Source organism: Dreissena polymorpha, chromosome 2 (genome assembly GCF_020536995.1).
Source record: "Dreissena polymorpha isolate Duluth1 chromosome 2, UMN_Dpol_1.0, whole genome shotgun sequence".
In the NCBI taxonomy this organism is placed as follows: domain Eukaryota; kingdom Metazoa; phylum Mollusca; class Bivalvia; order Myida; family Dreissenidae; genus Dreissena; species Dreissena polymorpha.
Window position 1 is genome coordinate 81,339,995 of NC_068356.1, and position 18,226 is coordinate 81,358,220.

The window sequence follows — 18,226 nt, forward strand, 5'->3', positions numbered from 1 at the left end:
GGAGTTTCCGGACACAAGCGGAATGTATAGACATATGCTGTTTCCTCTGACACATTTTTAGTTGACTGTCATTTATTCAGAGGACTTAATTTAAGTAATATCTGTTCGTTATAAAATTAAAATGGGTTTTCATTTACGTATAACCTTTTTTAATGTCTTTATGTCTATAACGCTTTCTAGAAAGACCGTTTAAAGTTTAATGCGGTGTTACACTTAATACCACCGTTCCATGTCTCCGTTATGTCCTGTAATGGTTTACCTGGGGTAGAATTGATTGTGATCAATCTATTTATACTCAAACTTGTTTGACAGTGTCATTGCGTCTACCGTCGCATTGAAATCATATTGGAGTTTTATTGACTTTATATAACGGCGTTTTGTTAAACGGTATTTTTTAATTCGATCGTCGTGGGTAAAAGTGTATATCATGCACTGTTGAAATTGTATTTAAAATACATTATAGATTGTCGGCCAATTCATTTCGAATACGGATTTCGTTGCGGCAGTGGCGATGACAAGTGTTGTGGTGTTTAGTGATTTGTAGACAAGGCTTATATATTACTGTGAACGTAATTCCAAAACGTGTAAATGTTGCTATAGTTACTGACGGTAAGTCGTGATAGTTATTACGGGTGTATATGCTCATACTTAACATATTTAATTTGCTTTTCTCATTATGTCACACTAACTGACTTGATTTTATATATTTCGGACGGATTCCATGTAAGGTTTGACATGAATTTTATTTTTGTTTAATTTTCGTTCGCTTATTGTTCCATTGTTATAACTTCTTATTATTTTGGTAATTTCGCTTTGTTGCATGTGTGCTAAATGTAAGATTTTAAGCAAATGCATATTATGATAAGATTCTTTGTTGCGTTCAATAGAACCGCTGTTATGTGCACAATCCACTGAAAGACGACCCTATACTCTTGTATATAGGAAACGCGACATTTAGGACAAATATCTGTTTTAATAGCATCTAAACAATTATACATTCTTATGTAAATTTAACTAAAAGTAATGCGGGTATTAAGATGGGTATTTTTCTTTCAAATTTTACAGTGTAATGTCAGTTATATAAAACTGTAATACAGTAAATTAACCAGATTTTGTTATGCTTTTCTTCATTTTTTGTACTAATTAATTTTTGCGCGTTTATTGACATCTTTTATAACTCTGTATACATGATTTAATATACTGTATGTCACTGATTTGTTACGTTTTGTGAATCTTGATTTGAAACTGACATAGTTTCAACATTTAATTGAAGAAGATATGCTATATGAATATGCATATACAAAGTAATAATGACTAAACGCGGTGCATTTTTTCACATCATGCAACAATTATTGTAAGATATATTTTCTGCACATTGATAATACATGGCGCCATCATGGACATTAACTTCTAAGATTGGATTATAATTTTATCGTGTTTCATCACAAGGGTGTTCATGATAACTATTATACTTGTGAACATACTTGTTACGATTTCACGAGAAACCTTTGTAATAGCCTTATGGGTTTTGATGTGTGATGGCCTTATACACAAGAATGCAAAATTGGTTTCAAATCAATAATTACAATTTTGAGCAAAGCAACGGTTATAAATACGAATGTCGACTAATACAAATAGCCGTGCTCTGCGAAAAGGGGGATTAATGCATGTGCATACAGTGTCGTCCCAGATTAGCTTTGCAGTCCGCACAGGCTAATCAAGGATGTCACTTTCCACCTTAACTGGATTTTTGCTAAGAAGATACTTTCTTTAAACGAAAAATATCATAAAAGCGGAAAGTGTCGTCCCTGATTAGCCTGGGACGACACTTAACACACATGCATTAAATCCCCTTTTCACAGAGCGCAGCCCTATCGTATTGATCATAGTAAACATTTGTGCGACTTACGTCAATAAGCACAGCGGTAGTCCAAATAATGATGCTGACCAACCATAAGTGTACCCGGAATAGGCGACTGATATTGAAAAGTGAGTTTCATGTTCAGAAACCGCGTAGTTCGCGTTTTCCAACACATCGTAGCCTTAACAACGGTTTGGGGATATTTCCTTTGATGCAGACAACGTGACCAATGTTACTAGTACCATCAATTGATCATGACAGTCGATAGACCGTGATCATCAGGAATAGTGACCATTCATGATTAATGATATTGCATAGATCGTAGCAATTGATAAATCGTTATCGTTCGAAGAATATTGCAATTCGTTGATCGTTGCTGTTCATATCTCGTGACCAATTATTATATAGTGATTATTTATAGATAGTAAAATGTATAGATCGTGATAATTCTTGGAAGATGATAATTATAAGCACGTGGTGACCATCCACAGATGGTGGTGAACACCTATAGAATGTTGTTTACATAATGTTATAATAAAAATAGGAGAGTTTTTAAAGTTTAGTCGACTTGTTCAAATTCTAGTCAGAAATATTTAACTTTTAAATATATAGGTGACAGAACGAAAAAATGAAGGTCTTAAACCAAATGTAAATGTTTACATACCCTTAGTACCTTCTATAAACCAAACTTTGGACAATGACAGATAATACGGTGTTATTGACAGAGTGCCTTGTAATTAATAATTCCATGGAGACCAGGTTTTGACCTTTCATAGTGTCCACCACTAAGCAAACGCGTTGACAACGATCGTATACGGAAGCCCAATAAGTAACTTTGGTGTTTATATCGAGCCGGAGCGCTACTTTTTGATCAAATATAGAATTAATGATCACGTGCACTGAGTATGTAATTTTAATATAGCAGGTATTTTTACATAATCATCATCATCATCATCATCATCATCATCATCATCATCATCATCATCATCATCATCATCATCATCATCATCATCATCATCATCATCATTATCATCATCATCATCATCATCATCATCATCATCATCATCAGCAGCAGCAGCAGCAGCCGCAGCAGCAGTATCATCATCATCATCATCATCATCATCATCATCATCATCATCACCATCTTATATCGCAGAAATGATTATATACAACAAACTTAACAGCGGTAACTAAATAAACAGAAACCTTAACGTCGAGCTTTCGTTTCCAATCATCGACATGTTGTCAAAGCATTCACAATTACGAATCCGGGATTACAGAGGCTCTCATTATGCGTAGCAAATCAGCCGTACACGGATGGATCACCGTTATTGAACATGCTGAAGCTGCACTTTTCGTTTGTAAATGGAAACGTGTGACATTAATCTCAAGGAATTCGATCTGATGTGTTTTGTATCGATTGAACGGGTAACGGATGGTTGGTCACAGAGAAATACCAGTCGTAAAGGCGGTACTGCGATTCCTTCATTATTCATGCGTGTTTAATTACTTGTGAACAGTATGATCATTTGGTCATTTGCCTGCGTGACGTGTCTTGCGGTTGCTCATTCCGCTTTTATAAAGGGGATCGTTCACATATAAAAACATTAGTTTTATGCTTTATAGATATACAGCTGTCCGTAAACATGTACATGTAATTTTATATCTGTTTTACAAAGTACACATTTTTAAAGAAACGTTTTCAACATAAATTTCGTTAAATAAAAACAGCTCGCAAATGATTGCATTAAATGCCGGCTTTGAGCGACCCTGGCACATACATAAAAGACATAGATCTATATACTTTTTATTTATGTATTATATTTTTTAACATTGTGAGTTTAAAGATGAAAACAAAATTCAATTTCATTTTAGAACGCGTTATTAGTTTAACTTACCATGCAGCATAACACATTTATTGCATCACACACTTTCATCATGTGACATTTTGTATTATTATACCTCACTTTTATTCACAATGCTAAACTCCCATAGGCAATCGTGACATAAAAATACTGTCAGACCCAGCGGGAAAAAATTTACTGTCCAAAAAATACTGTCGCTCGCTACCTTAGCAATCACGTGCCAACAGCGGGAAAACATTTTTTGTCCAAAAGATACTGTCGCCCGCTACCTAAGCGAATTCGGTTGATTTAAGCCCCGTTGATTAAATGTCATCTATAATCAACGGCACGTGCTGCTTTGTTAGGCTACGTTGTTAACAATTGTACCGGGTAGTTCCTTGTATATAACAACTAAATATTATATTGATGTTATAAAACTTTTAGATTTGCAATTCAATGTGAAAAAATTATAATTAATAACGCACGACTCTTTGTCACAGAACGATATTCTGATTTAAATTTTTTTATGATTATTTGATCAGCGGTTATTTTTGGAAGCGGATTAATACACTGACCATGGTTACACTACAGTCATTTTCAAAGTACGACAAACACTATTGAAAACGCGAAATTATCCAGTTAAACTAATTTTTGTTTAAATGAAAAGGTTTACTGAATAAAAGTGGAATAAATAGAATAATAGGTTAGTGTTGATTATAGATCAGGTGTATCATGCTCGGCACGAAAACGAAAAAGCACTCGCCAAGGCTCGTGCTTTTTGTTTTCTAAGCCTCGCATGATAAACCTGATCTATAATCAACACTAACATATTATTCTCTGTCTATATATATATATGTGTATATGTGTATGTATATGTATATATATATATATATATATATATATATATATATATATATATATATATATATATATATATATATATATATATATATATATATATATATATATTATTATCTATGATGGTGACTATCTGTGATATTTCTGAATTGTTAATAACTGTTCATATGAATTGTAGTATTTTGTTATGTGCACAAATAAAATTATTATTAAATTATTATAACTAAAGAATTTCGCTGGGATAATGACGTCATTTCGTCAAACAAATGACGTCATTTCACAGTAAACAGTGAAATTAACTTGAAATATTACATTTGAATAGGATACTTTTACTACAATGTATTATGATTTGTGAATGTATGCCTCGTTTACAAAACTATTTTATTATGGAAATAATCAGCTGACTTTATAATTAGCATATAGCATAAATATTTGGGAGAACTTGATATGCTAACCGTTGTGTAAACATACTGTTTGCTTTTGAACTATTTGAACACTGCTTACACGTTTAGAATTCTCCCAAAATACGCCTACTAGGCATGAGAAATTTAAGTGCAGGCTGAAAGCGTTCAATAAGAGTATTGAATAAATATTGATTCGTAAATTTCGCACATGGACATTCTCTTACCGCATTGCTCGAGTAAATGCCTGTGTAAACAACCATTTAATATGGCTACCACTGCCGTTAACGTGGACCAGTGTTCGGCATTTATCCTTTCTGGTTAAAAGAGATTAAACATATTTTAGGATGATTGATTTTTTTTATATCGATCTGCAATTACCGGAGGACCGGATTAATTGAGGGATAACAATACAACTTGCGCAACGGCGCAATCTGGCTTTAATTAATCCAATAGTGAAGTTTTCTGGATAGCGTATCTTTAAAAATGCTTTAATATTTTATAAACACGTCTGCAATGGTTATGTTATGCATAAATAACTTCGATTATTTGAAATCGATTTTAATTTATTATCCTTAACCGATCTACACCCTTGATGAGAATAATTTTAAATGTATTGAACTATTTTCAAAACATTCCCCTTCAATTCACAAAAGGAGATGTTCTTGAAATTACTCAACACACATATTAACGTTATTTTAAATAGCATGATAAATGCCGATAAGTATTATACAAACATCGTATCAAATTATTAAAGCGAGTATAAACCATTTATTACTTTCTTCAAAACAGATAAGACGTTTATGGATGTTACAGAAGTAAACGAATAATTTTTTTTTGTTTTAATTGTCTGCTGTCGAGCAGACAAATAAGATACGTTGATGTTTTTACACATAGTGATTTTTTTAAAATTTCGAATGGATTTGTTCAATATCGTTTGCATTATGTTGAACCCATACTTCAATATGTAACGATATTTTGTGCAGAGTTATTTTCCCTTAAACTAAGGCAAATGATGGATACGTAAATTACGTATCTGTTTGTACATTGATGCGTTGTGTCACGAACACTTTTCAGTGTATCTATAAAAAATGTAAATGAGTGTTGTATATAACATATATAAGTGCAAGACTTAATTTGTGTGTATGTCACAATACGTGTTGTATAGTTATGTGTCCTTTAAAATAGGCAATTTAGGCAATAAATCAAGTTACGTTTTGTTTTCGTTGTGTTTGATAATTTTGAAGTAGCGAATGGCACAATTTTGAAAGTAATTTTATAATTCATTAGTTTTCCTCTGTTGAAATAAGCCACAGTGTATATTAGTCATTTTCAATTACTATTGTGATTTGATTTGTATGGCACTATGCCAACAGGTGTCCGAAATCGGTGTCCAAATTTCATAAAACCCACGCATTTTTTTGAAATACAGACTTGCAAATAAATTATTCCAAATGTTGGTTAACTACACACACGTTTTTCCCAAAGCAACTCTACCGTCGCCCACGAGTAAGGTTCGTTCTGGAACATCGGTTATGAGTTTGCGGATAAACATACATTCAACATGTGTATGATGGAGTGTTACTCATAATATAAAAACAGCAGACAATTGCTGAAATAGTGGCCGCCGTTTGCCCAATATTTACTGTGTAGAAAGAACTTTTGAACTCGTTTACTATTATGATGAACAAATATTTAACCTGCGACCATGGCGCCCATGTTAAGACCTCCACAGTCAAATACTAGTACGGGGTTCATGTGAATGGACATCGTCTGTGCTTGCATTTTTTTATTCAAGTGGCGTGTCTGCAAAATAAACGTTTACTCAGCAAAAATAGAACAATGTAAATTCTATATATTAAAATTGTAATTCAATTTCTGTTCCGGAAAGTCGCGTTTAGAACCCTTTGTCGAACAACCAACCTATACGCAATTCTAATTGTTGGCATGACGAAACGGAATTATTTTCCGTTCATTATGTCATGATATGGAATGTTCACGCTCCGAAAAAGTCTGATTGCAAACAACAACATTAGAAAAACAACCGAAACAAATAGCAATTACTTAATATAAACCTGTTAAATCAAGATGCAAGTACTTTACATTAATAAACATGTAAGGGCACTGTGGTTTACTATTAATGCCTTATCTGTTACTTAGTTTATCAATCCGGTTCGATTTTCATTGCCATTCCCAGATTACAAAAAAATCACTGAACTAACATTAGCAACACCAGTCCAGCTCCGTCTTTCCAGCCTCTCACATGTTTTCTGGCGAGTTGCGGTCACAGTTTTCTTACTGCTTGAAACATGTTGATTGTAAAAACTCAACAATTTCTTGTAAAACCTAAATTGTCTTGCGAGTATCACACTGCTTGCTCACTTCCACCAATTTACCGGTAAGCTACGTGACACTAATATGTGCACATAAACCAGTCACTCATGTGTTGTATATCCCACATACGCGGGACTATAGTGTCAGAGGTTGTTTTCAGAATGAACAGTGTTTTTAATGTAAGCTGCACTGAGGTGTCCTTGTTTTCTGTAGTTATCATAATGTCTAATGTCCAAAGCACAATCTGGTTTTATGTTTTGGGATAAACTTTTTGCCGTTTTACATATAGTGTCTGGTTAACCCATTTATGCCTAGCGTCTAGAAAAAAAGGCCTTGGCAAACAGCGTAGACCCAGATGAGAAGCGGCGTCTCATCAGGGTCTGCGCTGTTTGCTTAAAGGAATTTCTGTAAGAAACATTCTAAATATACAAATAAATATACTGGACATCCCTAATTTTGGAAATAAATTGATCCAATTTAGAAGGATGGGAGAGTCCAATAGGCTTAAATGTGTTAATGTCTACTATCAAGAAACTCCAAACCACACAGCTGCTCATGCCATTTACTGGAAACTTTGAATATTTATTGGCATCTTTCCGGGACAGGGTGCTTCATGCATGTGCATAGCGTAAACCAGATTAAAAGAAGCTTAATTTACATAGCATTATACGTTATTAACCATGTTTATTTCCTGCGATATAACAAATAGTTATGATGCCGTTAGACAGGAACATAACGTTAGATTTAAATCCATTCTAAATCCATTTTCAAATTCATCATTTGCGTTCTACTCATTTTCTAACCCCCTGTCCGAAATTCGTCACAATTAGTTGGTTTACATAATAACGCTTTGTTAGAGATGTCTCGTCGCTATTTTAGTGAACAATACCTTAACAATGCCATTCAGATTAGGCATGCTTAATCAAAGATTTTCTTTTTGAAATGAAACCAATGAATGATAAATGGCATATTTCTATTCAACTGTAAGCTTCTTATATTATAAGCGGTAGATACACCCACTTCTAAGTTTGTGAAATACCACAGTGAGTATGCATGGACATAGCGATAGGACAAATGTACTTGAATGGTTAAGTCGTTAACAATACGAAATTGTGTTCAAGATCCATTGATAAACAGCAAAGGTTTGCTCCCTGTTCCTTTTGTCTATGTAGATGTAAACACAAAAAATGAACAAGTGCTTAAAATTTATGTATTTTTTTTCCAAAATCAAAAGTTATTAAAAATAAGATTAAAAAAAAAACATATTTATAACTGATAGACTAATAAAAATTACTTGTATTTAGCATTTTTTTTGGCAATTTCACCAGATGTTTTCCCATCTTGTCTCTTTTAAGCAGGGCTTTTTATCTTTTGTGGTCTAGGATCTTTTTCTAGTAATATGTATAGACACAGATATTCAAAAGTAAAACTCAATACATTTACATATTTTAATGAATTTATATTTTATCACAGATAAAAAGGCCTGATATGTAAAAATGTATTTTCATTGTTTTAACTTAATGACACACATAAACGTTCAGATTTATATATTTATTTTTAAACATCAGACTGTCGTAACCGTCATTATCGTTCATCTGGTTTATTTTATAAGCATTAATGGTCCATCAACCTAGCATCAATATCGTGTTACTCAGAATGTACTAGTACATGTGTCAGTATCTTATTCTTCACATTTTATCATGATCGTCTTCATTATTATCACTTGGAAGGAAATAAAACAGAAATATTTGCAATCCTAATGACATTTATTACGGACGATGTGTCCTTATCAAGTGACCCGTTTTGATTTGAGCCTCGAACTGGGAAAACCAACCTTAATGCACGTGCGTCCACACATGCATATCTGGGACTTCACTTTCCGATCGTATGGAAGTGTTCGTGTAAAGGGTGTTTCTTCTAAACGGAAATCTAGTCTTGGCTGAAAGTGTTGTCCCTGGTTAGCCTGTGAGAACAGCACCGGCTAATGAGGAACGACGTTTTACACACATGAATTAAGCCCGGTTTCACAGAACGCGACTCACTTGGTTTTGTTCAATTGCCTTAAAAACAGTTGCTATATATACTGCTTAAACCACACAACTTCATGTAGATCATGCTATACTTTTTTTGTATGATAAATTCTATATAATGATTATTGTAATTTAACCCTCATCTTAAGATGTAATTGAACGTACATAGAACAAAAATGCCTCCACAAAAATCATGTCAATATTGACATAGTATAATATTTTGGATTAGTTATTAGATTATTGACTTTTGTTTTCATAATACGCAGTTTTCGGGTGTCAACGCGACCTGTCGGATTTAAGCGCAATTAAAAGAGGTTCAATTTACATCGCAGTATACGTTATTATTTACCGATTTGAATGCTCGGTGTACGGTGAAAATGTCTGATGGCCGTTATGCAAAGAACGACAAGGACTTGAAATATCGGCAAACGGATTAAAACGTTGTCCTTTGTACATATATGCTTACTGTTGGGTTTTAGAACTTGAATTTAATTTCGATTTGTGTATTGACCATTAGTTGTCAAGGAATTTAGTTGATGTTTTTATTATTTAAACACGTGGGTTTATACATTCTTACACTCATTCTATAAAACGCATTTAAAATATATAATTGTGTTAAATTGGTTTTATTTGTTTGGGAAAAATAAGTGTGAGGAAAATAAAAATAATGTATTGAAGTTATTCACATTGAATAAAAAAATGGCGCAAGAAGTTGTTTTTGTTTTTCGTATCATAAAAAGTACGGGTATGTCAGAAATCGCCTATTTTAATTCAAAATCGTGATGTTTGCATGTTTTCAGAGATCAAGGCAGCGTTTAGTGTCTCACTGCCAGTGAACGCCTCACCCCCTTATTTCCGGTGAGGGGGAAATCCGTCCGGCCGTCCGTTGTTCGCATTTTAAACGTGCGAACAACATTCGCATCGCAAACGTGTGAACATCAAACCACAAACTGCACAACAAACTTCGCAACAATGGATTACAAACCCAGGCCGCTCTGTTGTCGTCTCCATGTATTGTTTGCGGGGATTATACTGGTGCTAAGTTTTTCGCACATTAACGCAACTAGTAAGTCATATAAATTTATTTTTAAAATCTGTAGATAGCCTTCATTGGCTCGAACAGTTGTTGTGCTGTGTTTTGTGTATGTTATGTATGTGCTATGTGTAGCTATCAATTATGATTCTTGCACGGGTATTGACGCTTATTGGTTTAAATGTTTCTATCATGGCTTTAAGAGACCGTAAGTACTTTTATTTGTATATTTTATATGCCGCACTTTTATACTTGTCATACAATTTCAAGAACTACATTTAATTACAACATCAAATGGACACAATTATTCAAATAGTTGATCAGTAATAATTGATTTTATTAGACTAATAAGACAACTTATAATGTTTGTATTTTCACGGAATAAGTAAACAGTTACCAACGGGCCGTAATATTGCATAACATTTGTTTTGTATTTATTATGATTTTTAAAAACGGCATTTCCGCAACACAGTTTCGGGCAGTAAAAAATACTGAATCGAATCAGTCATTTCTGTTGCATCAATCAATTTAGACATATTCCAAAGTCTGGAAACCATTGCAATGAGAATATGCATATGGGATCACTCGTAACCCCCAAAATGTGGCCGTAATTGTAGCAGTAGTCGCTCACTTTTTGATCTTTACGTTCACTGTTGCTATAAAAAATGTTTGTGTTTATATATTGCCTATAATAATTACCGGTACATCCAACTTAACATTCACAAATAGGTGTCGTTACTGTCAGACAGACATGTGTGGGATTAGAAGATTCGAATAGTGGAGTTGCTCGTATCCATAGTCTCATGCAAATATGTGTCTTGTTCTGTGAAAATTGGGCCAAATGTATGTGCATAAAGTGTCGTCACAGATTAGCCTGTGCAGTCCGCATAGGCTAATCAGGAACGACACTTTCCGCTTTTATGGTATTTTTCGTTTAAAGGCAGTCCATTTTACCGAAAATCTAGTTTAAGCGGAAAGTGTCGTCCCTGATTAGCCTGTGTGGACTGCACAGGCTAATATGGAACGACACTTTACGGACATGCATTATGCCCAGTTTTCTCAGAACAAGACACATATATTCTTAACAAAAACGATACATTAAACAGAAGCAAATACATTTTTGATATTATTTCTCATAGAAGAATCGTAATATGGCGAATTCGGAGTAATGCAAATCGTTATGCAGCAAATAGCCAAAGGCGAATCGTTATGAAGCGAATCGTCAAATGGCGAATGGCGTTATTGTAGCAAATCGTATATGGCGAATCATTATGCAGCGATTCGTAATATGGCGAATCATTATATGGCAAGTCGGTAAATGCAAAAAAAATATCTTGGCGAAGTGTCACATGGCTTAATGTTATATGGCAAGTTATTATAATGAAGAAACGTTTTATATCGAATAGTTATTGTGGAGAAATTTATATGGCGAATCCTAATTTGGCGAATAATGATGCAGCGAATCTTTATTGTGTTGAACGGTAATGTGGCGAATTGTGCAACGGCGATCGTTATGTGGTTATGTGGTGATTATACATGTATTATGAATCGCCATTCGGGGAGAATTATTATATAGAGAATCGATATATGGCGAGTAATTCAAATATATAACGTAAAACATTGTTATGATGCGAATCGTTATTGTGTTGAATTATGCTATGGCGATCGTTTTATAGTTAAAGGCACTGTATGAGGAATCGACTAATTGTGAATCTTTCTATGGCGAATCGTTATATAGCGAATCACTATATAGAGAATTGTGAGTATGATGAATCGTTACAATACCGTTTGAAACCCCTGTTCATTGCAGCTACGTCCGTGGTGCTCTACAACTCCATTAACGTGGCTGTGGGTCAACAGGCAACGTACAACTGCAGCATATCCGGTACCGGCCCCGACCCCTCTGTTGCCTGGAAAATGACCGACACCAGCGGTAACCCTATCTCCGTCTCATTCACCGTTCGGAACACCGGAACTGACATTACCAGCGACGGGTCGCTCCTTAGCTCCAACACTTTTCTAGTACAATCGTCGCACATCAACCAGCGACTGTGGTGCTCCGTCACCGACGTCGGGTCGGCGTCCACCAGCTACCAGATCTTTACGCACATTACGGAGACTAGCGCAAGTAAGTACTCAAACATATTATAATAACTACACATGACAGAGTTCCCCGTATTGTTATAAAAAAAGTTAAATTACTGATATTGGCTTATTCTTTATACCAATGCCTCATTGCTTGTTTTAGCTACGGCTAATCTTGGAGAGACCTGCAGTCCAAACGTTCAGTGTACGCCGACCAACTCTGAGTGCCGGAACAGCGTCTGCGTGTGCAGGACCGGGTACCGAGTCAACGGAAACACGTGCAATCTCAGTAAGGAGTGATATTGAATATAATAATTTGGTTACATGCCACTGAATAATTTTCAGTCACTCTGCATGCCTATTTATAAAGTTATTTTTCTCGGCTCGTCTAAAGTGTAGAGATTCCTTTATGCAAATATATACTTGTGTGCACAAATCTGCTTTCTTTGATCGATTTAAGTTGATTCCGTTTTGTCACATTTAAATTTTCTGGAGGTTATATTTACCTCTATGTTGCCTATATGACCACAAAGGTTCCAATTATTTAGCTCTAGATTTATCAAACACAATGTTGATAGCCACTAAAATGAGCATGATTTTCAAACGCATCTCTTTATTTGAGTAGACGACAAACGTATAATTAATTATTTCCGCGATGCTAGGTTCATCAGGCATAACACTTATTGCACCGAACTCAAACTGTATCCTGTATATTTGCGCAGTCGGTATCGGTGACAGCTGTGCGGGTTCCACGTGCCTTCCCGCAAACTCGTTTTGCAACCAACAGTCAGTGTGCGCCTGCAACACCGGCTTCTACGAATCCTCCGGGAGCTGTCTGCAGAGTAAGTTGCTACAAAGATAGAACTGGTTACGAGCATAGCTCTATCATAACCCTGGCGCCATTAAACACCACGGGTCGATTCAAATATGATTGTTACTTTAAAAGATTTCAATTCTTTATTGTCCGCTACCGGTTTGACCGGAGGGGACTTATGGATTGCGCTCTGTGCGTTGTCTGTGAGTCTGTCAAACTCTTCTGGATCCTGCGACAACTTAAAAAGTTCTTCATATTTTTTCATGAAACTTTAAACATGGATAATTCTTACGTCAAAAATTCTGGTTGCTATGGCAACAAAAATAAGGTTTTGACAATGGCTTGGTCTTGTTTTTAATTTGTTTGACATGCTTCATTGTTAATTGATCTTAAAGGGCAAACCAAATTTTAACATATGAAATTTACTGTGGTTACCGTAGGGGGTTTGGGTAATGCTTGACACATTAGTACTAAAACATAAGTGAATATGTTACATCCGGTAATATCGTGTGCTCTGAAAGAGTTTGATAATTGAAACTTCATTTTTTTACCAGTAGCACTTTTGCGATGAAAGACTGGAATAACGAATCATTGGTTTAAATTAAATTTTTGTCAATAAATAGCCCATTGTCGCATAATCCAATCGAATTATATCAAAGGTTTATACTAACAAACGATTTGTCAATATGTTTGTGTGTGACTGGTCAGTTGGATGTTGTTTTTTTAATTCACACGCAGATTGAAATGTCATGATACATTAGAATTGTCTACAGATATTAAAGTTGATATGCAATCCCAATTTAAAGCTCCATAACGATTACAATTCATTCACCACTGATATTTAAGATGATGACGTCTTTCGAACTCAATTTATTGGACAAGATCGTTGGTGGCCGTCGCTACAGATAAAAAGTCACACGCTTCTCAAGTTATGCTATGAGATCAACATAAATATAAGTAGTTTTGATGCAATATTGTCTTTTTCAGAGAAAAACCTCGGCGACACATGTACCGCTGGAAACAACGCCATGTGCGGCCCGGATTTCTCCGCGTGTAGCTCCCTGCCGCCCTACACGTGCGTCTGTCAGTCCGGATACACTCGCTCCGGAAGTTCCTGTGTGCTGAGCTCAGGTAGGAAACATCCATTTTCTCTCCATCTCCACTAGTTACTATTTTCCCCCTAAGTCACACGGGAATCTCAGACACCCGTTTGGTTCGGGTGTTTGCCCCCATGTCAGTTACGGATATACAGTGCTTTGCGAGGTTGAATATGTTTGCCTGCTAGTTCTCATATGGAGCGTTTAGAAGAATACTGATTTTGATAGTTTAAATATATTTCGCATTAAATAAATTTAGTATTGTGCATATCAGAAATTATACGTAATAGTGAATGTACGTACAAATTATTAATCACTACGTCAAATCATCTTCGATTCACTGAGTTGATGTCGATTGCTTGACTTAATTCATTTTCATTGAAATGACATGTTTGTAAACCATACACGTTCTGTCGAGGGTTACTTTTTATTTGAACAAGGTATTGAACACATGTAGAATTCAACTCATTTTTGCTTTGTTGAAACGCCTAAATTAAAAAAAAAATCAATATGCCCTGTTTGCAATGGTATGTTATACGGTTTCATACTCTCTGCAATTCGATGTTTTTATTGTGGCTGACAGTCCTTATGAGCCGTGGTTACGGTACTGTTATGTTTGTGTTGCATGATCTATTTTTTTAACGTGTTAACAAGATCCCATGTATTTTTTTATCTAATGGTAATTACATTTGTTAACCATTTCCCTACCCTACCCATGTGTACAAACCCAGTTTAGCAGTAGTTGTACTGATCCTAATAGTACTGACATATCGATTGAACATGTAACATCAGCTCTACGAATCGTACGGTTTCCGATTATTTGTGTTGTAAACGTCAATGTGCAAAATAGTTGTTAAAAAAACTATACGATCTTAAAAATGCTCTATACTAGCAAAGGGAATACCAAAGTTGCGAAGCAATTAAGTTTTTAATTTGTTAATTCAAACTGCGTCTTTGTTGCTCACTTCAACAATACAGCTCCACATGTTTCAGACATACCAGAGTGACATGATACTCGCGCATCAATCAGCGGTCTATAACATATATTTTTCGGGGAAATCTCAGTGCAATAGTAATAACCAGTGATATGCAAGGGCGCATAACTGTTGATGTGGCATCTAGTTTTAATTTTTCTAACAAACAGAATAGTATAGCTTGTTTGCAAAAGCGATTGTTGAAAAAAAATTACTTAAAAGCGATTGCCGTCGTGTTTCACGGTATGGCGAAAAAGTTTCTGACGGCTTTATATGTTTATATTTGCTCAATACATTTTCGAAGACAACTTCATCCTTCTCGTACAAATTTCGTCCATAATATACACGATATAAACCATACATGTTCTATGGCGACCCCACCTCCTGCGCCCTCTGGTATTCTACAAACAACACGTTCTCATTTCTACCAAACCCCTTCCGGATGTTCTTCCAATACCAATACCGTTCCTTATAAAAGAGCGCCCCTTTACCGTCCCTTATAAAGAGTGCCCCTGTACCGTCCCTTATAAAAGAGCCCCACTGCACTGTCCCTTATAAAAGAGCTCCCCTGTACCGTCCCTTATAAAAGAGCGCCCCTGTACCGTCCCTTATAAAAGAGCGCCCCTGTACCGTCCCTTATAAAAGAGCTCCCCTGTACCGTCCCTTATAAAAGAGCTCCCCTGTACCTTCACTTATAAAAGAGCGCCCCTGTACCGTCCCTTATAAAAGAGCGCCCCTGTACCGTCCCTTATAAAAGAGCGCCCCTGTACCGTCACTTATACAAGAGCGCCCGTGTACCGTCACTTATAAAAGTGCGCCCCTGTACCGTGGGACATTTGTTTGCAGTCGGCCTCGGTGAGGTTTGTGTTAACCCAACACGTACGTGTTACACGTCGAATGCGCACTGCGAAGGCACGGTTTGTGTGTGCGATGCCGGGTACTCAGTATCCGGTCTGGCTGGCAACGCATGCGCACTGTCACCCGGTAAAGTAAATGACAAGTAACCAACATTTCTTGTTCAGTTTTGCTTTGGTGTGCATTTTCGTTGTGTATCTGCCGAAACGGTGTCTTGTTTAGGAGCTTACTAACAATTCGGGTTGGTTGTCTGGCCTCTTATGATTCGATGTCTTTTTTATATATATTTGGTTGCTTTATGCGGTGTTGGTGACTATACAGTTTATATTTGTGTACCTGATCTTTCGTCTTTATAACATGACTGGAGTCGTTTAATGGTACGTTATTTCGTTTCTTATAGTTTTATATACGTACTAATGCTGCTGTTGACTGGACTTTACACTCCCCTTACGAACGTACTTACTATGCTTCGGTGGTTTCGGTATAAGCATTATGTTTCTAGTGCTTAATTGTAGCCATATTAAACCAAACCGTTGATAAATCTTAACCATGTAATACTTTGTTTGTGTAAAGTAAAGAATCATCACACGCTACAACCACACATCACGGCAGAAACAATTGAACAACACCATCAATAACAGCATCACCTGAAACAATCACAGGTGGCTAGCGTGTGGCTATGATATTAATGAGTGAAATTATCATTTTAAATGATAATTATCATATTATAACAAAAATAAACTTTTCTGAAAAAAATCACTATCATATATATATATATATATATATATATATATATATATATATATATATATATATATATATATATATATATATATATATATATATATATATATATATATATATATATATATATATATGTATTTGATAGTGAACTATTTTTTTTCAGAAAAGTTGATTTTACGTTATAATATGATTATTAATCATTCAAAATGATGTTTTCACTAATTAATATCATAGCCATGTCGGACCGTATTTGGTACAAAAACGAATATGGTACATTTGTACCATATTCGGCCGAATATGGTACAAATGTACCATACTCGGACCGAAGATGGTACAATTTTCGACCGAATATGGTACAAACATTGTACCATATTCGGTTGGAATAAGTTTTTCTATGCTCGCCAAAACGTATTTGGTACATACCAAAAAAACTCATAAAAATGAAAATGGCCTACGTATATGGTACATAAATTATGTATTTCTTAATAAATGAAATAGTCTGCAGATGTGTAAACTTTTTTTCAAACTCAAATACATTGTATTAACTTAATATTGGAAGTGACAAAAGTATCATCATCATCATCCTCATCATCATCATCATCATCATCATCATCATCATCATCGTCGTCGTCGTCGTCGTCGTCGTAACTAGCAGTAACAGAAACAGCTAACCTAACCACACTTTACATGGATTTTGCTGGTTGTGTAACTGTTTCGCCGGCTAGCTCAGTCGGTTGCGCGTCAGATTGGCACGCAGGCGGCCTGGGTTCGATTCCCGGGCGGGCCAGATACTTTCGTGGAGATCATTAATAGCAATTTTCAAATTTTTAAAACTTTTTTTTTCGAAAGTGTATTTTCACCAAAATCCGATTTAAGAGATTTTGAGCTCTTTTAAATGAATATATCTCTCCAAAAATAAGGATGTTTGACTGGCTGCTTTAGACAGGTGTGACTGTATTCCTAAACATTACTTTGTAAAGTTGATTTGTCGTTCCGACGTCATATTGCTGAGAAGCCGACAAAGCTTTGAAGTTTCCGATTTTTTCTTTGATAACGTGCCGCTTTAAAAAGGCGGGAATTTTGCACACGAGTCTTACTCAGAAGTCAGTAACCATATTTGACTTGGCGGTCGGCAAGAAAAGTTGTGATTTTCGACTAGAAAGAATTGAAATCCAAACTTTCTTCAAACTTCAAAAGAATTCTTGACAGTAAGTACTGTACATAATTTTAATTTTCAGTTGTCTTAATATGCATTGATGTTTTAACATGCATTGATTTTTATGTTTTATGCCCCCC

General features: G+C 35.4%; 1 protein-coding gene across 7 annotated transcripts in view; it reads left to right on the forward strand.

The window, feature by feature from the left end:
- The first annotated feature begins 317 nt into the window (after positions 1-317).
- Positions 318-18,226, forward strand: part of LOC127867782 (multiple epidermal growth factor-like domains protein 10) — a 49,253-nt gene continuing 31,344 nt past the window's right edge. For 5 of the 7 annotated variants that reach the window (XM_052409220.1, XM_052409221.1, XM_052409222.1 and 2 more), the window contains exons 1-7: positions 318-609; positions 10,129-10,394; positions 12,172-12,489; positions 12,610-12,735; positions 13,169-13,288; positions 14,248-14,391; positions 16,178-16,315. In XM_052409220.1, coding sequence (XP_052265180.1) covers positions 10,301-10,394; positions 12,172-12,489; positions 12,610-12,735; positions 13,169-13,288; positions 14,248-14,391; positions 16,178-16,315 — 940 coding nt within the window. In that variant the 5' untranslated portion in view covers positions 318-609; positions 10,129-10,300. The remainder of the gene's footprint in view (positions 610-10,128; positions 10,395-12,171; positions 12,490-12,609; positions 12,736-13,168; positions 13,289-14,247; positions 14,392-16,177; positions 16,316-18,226) is intronic. The other 2 variants (XM_052409223.1, XM_052409226.1) reach the window with 1 other exon arrangement.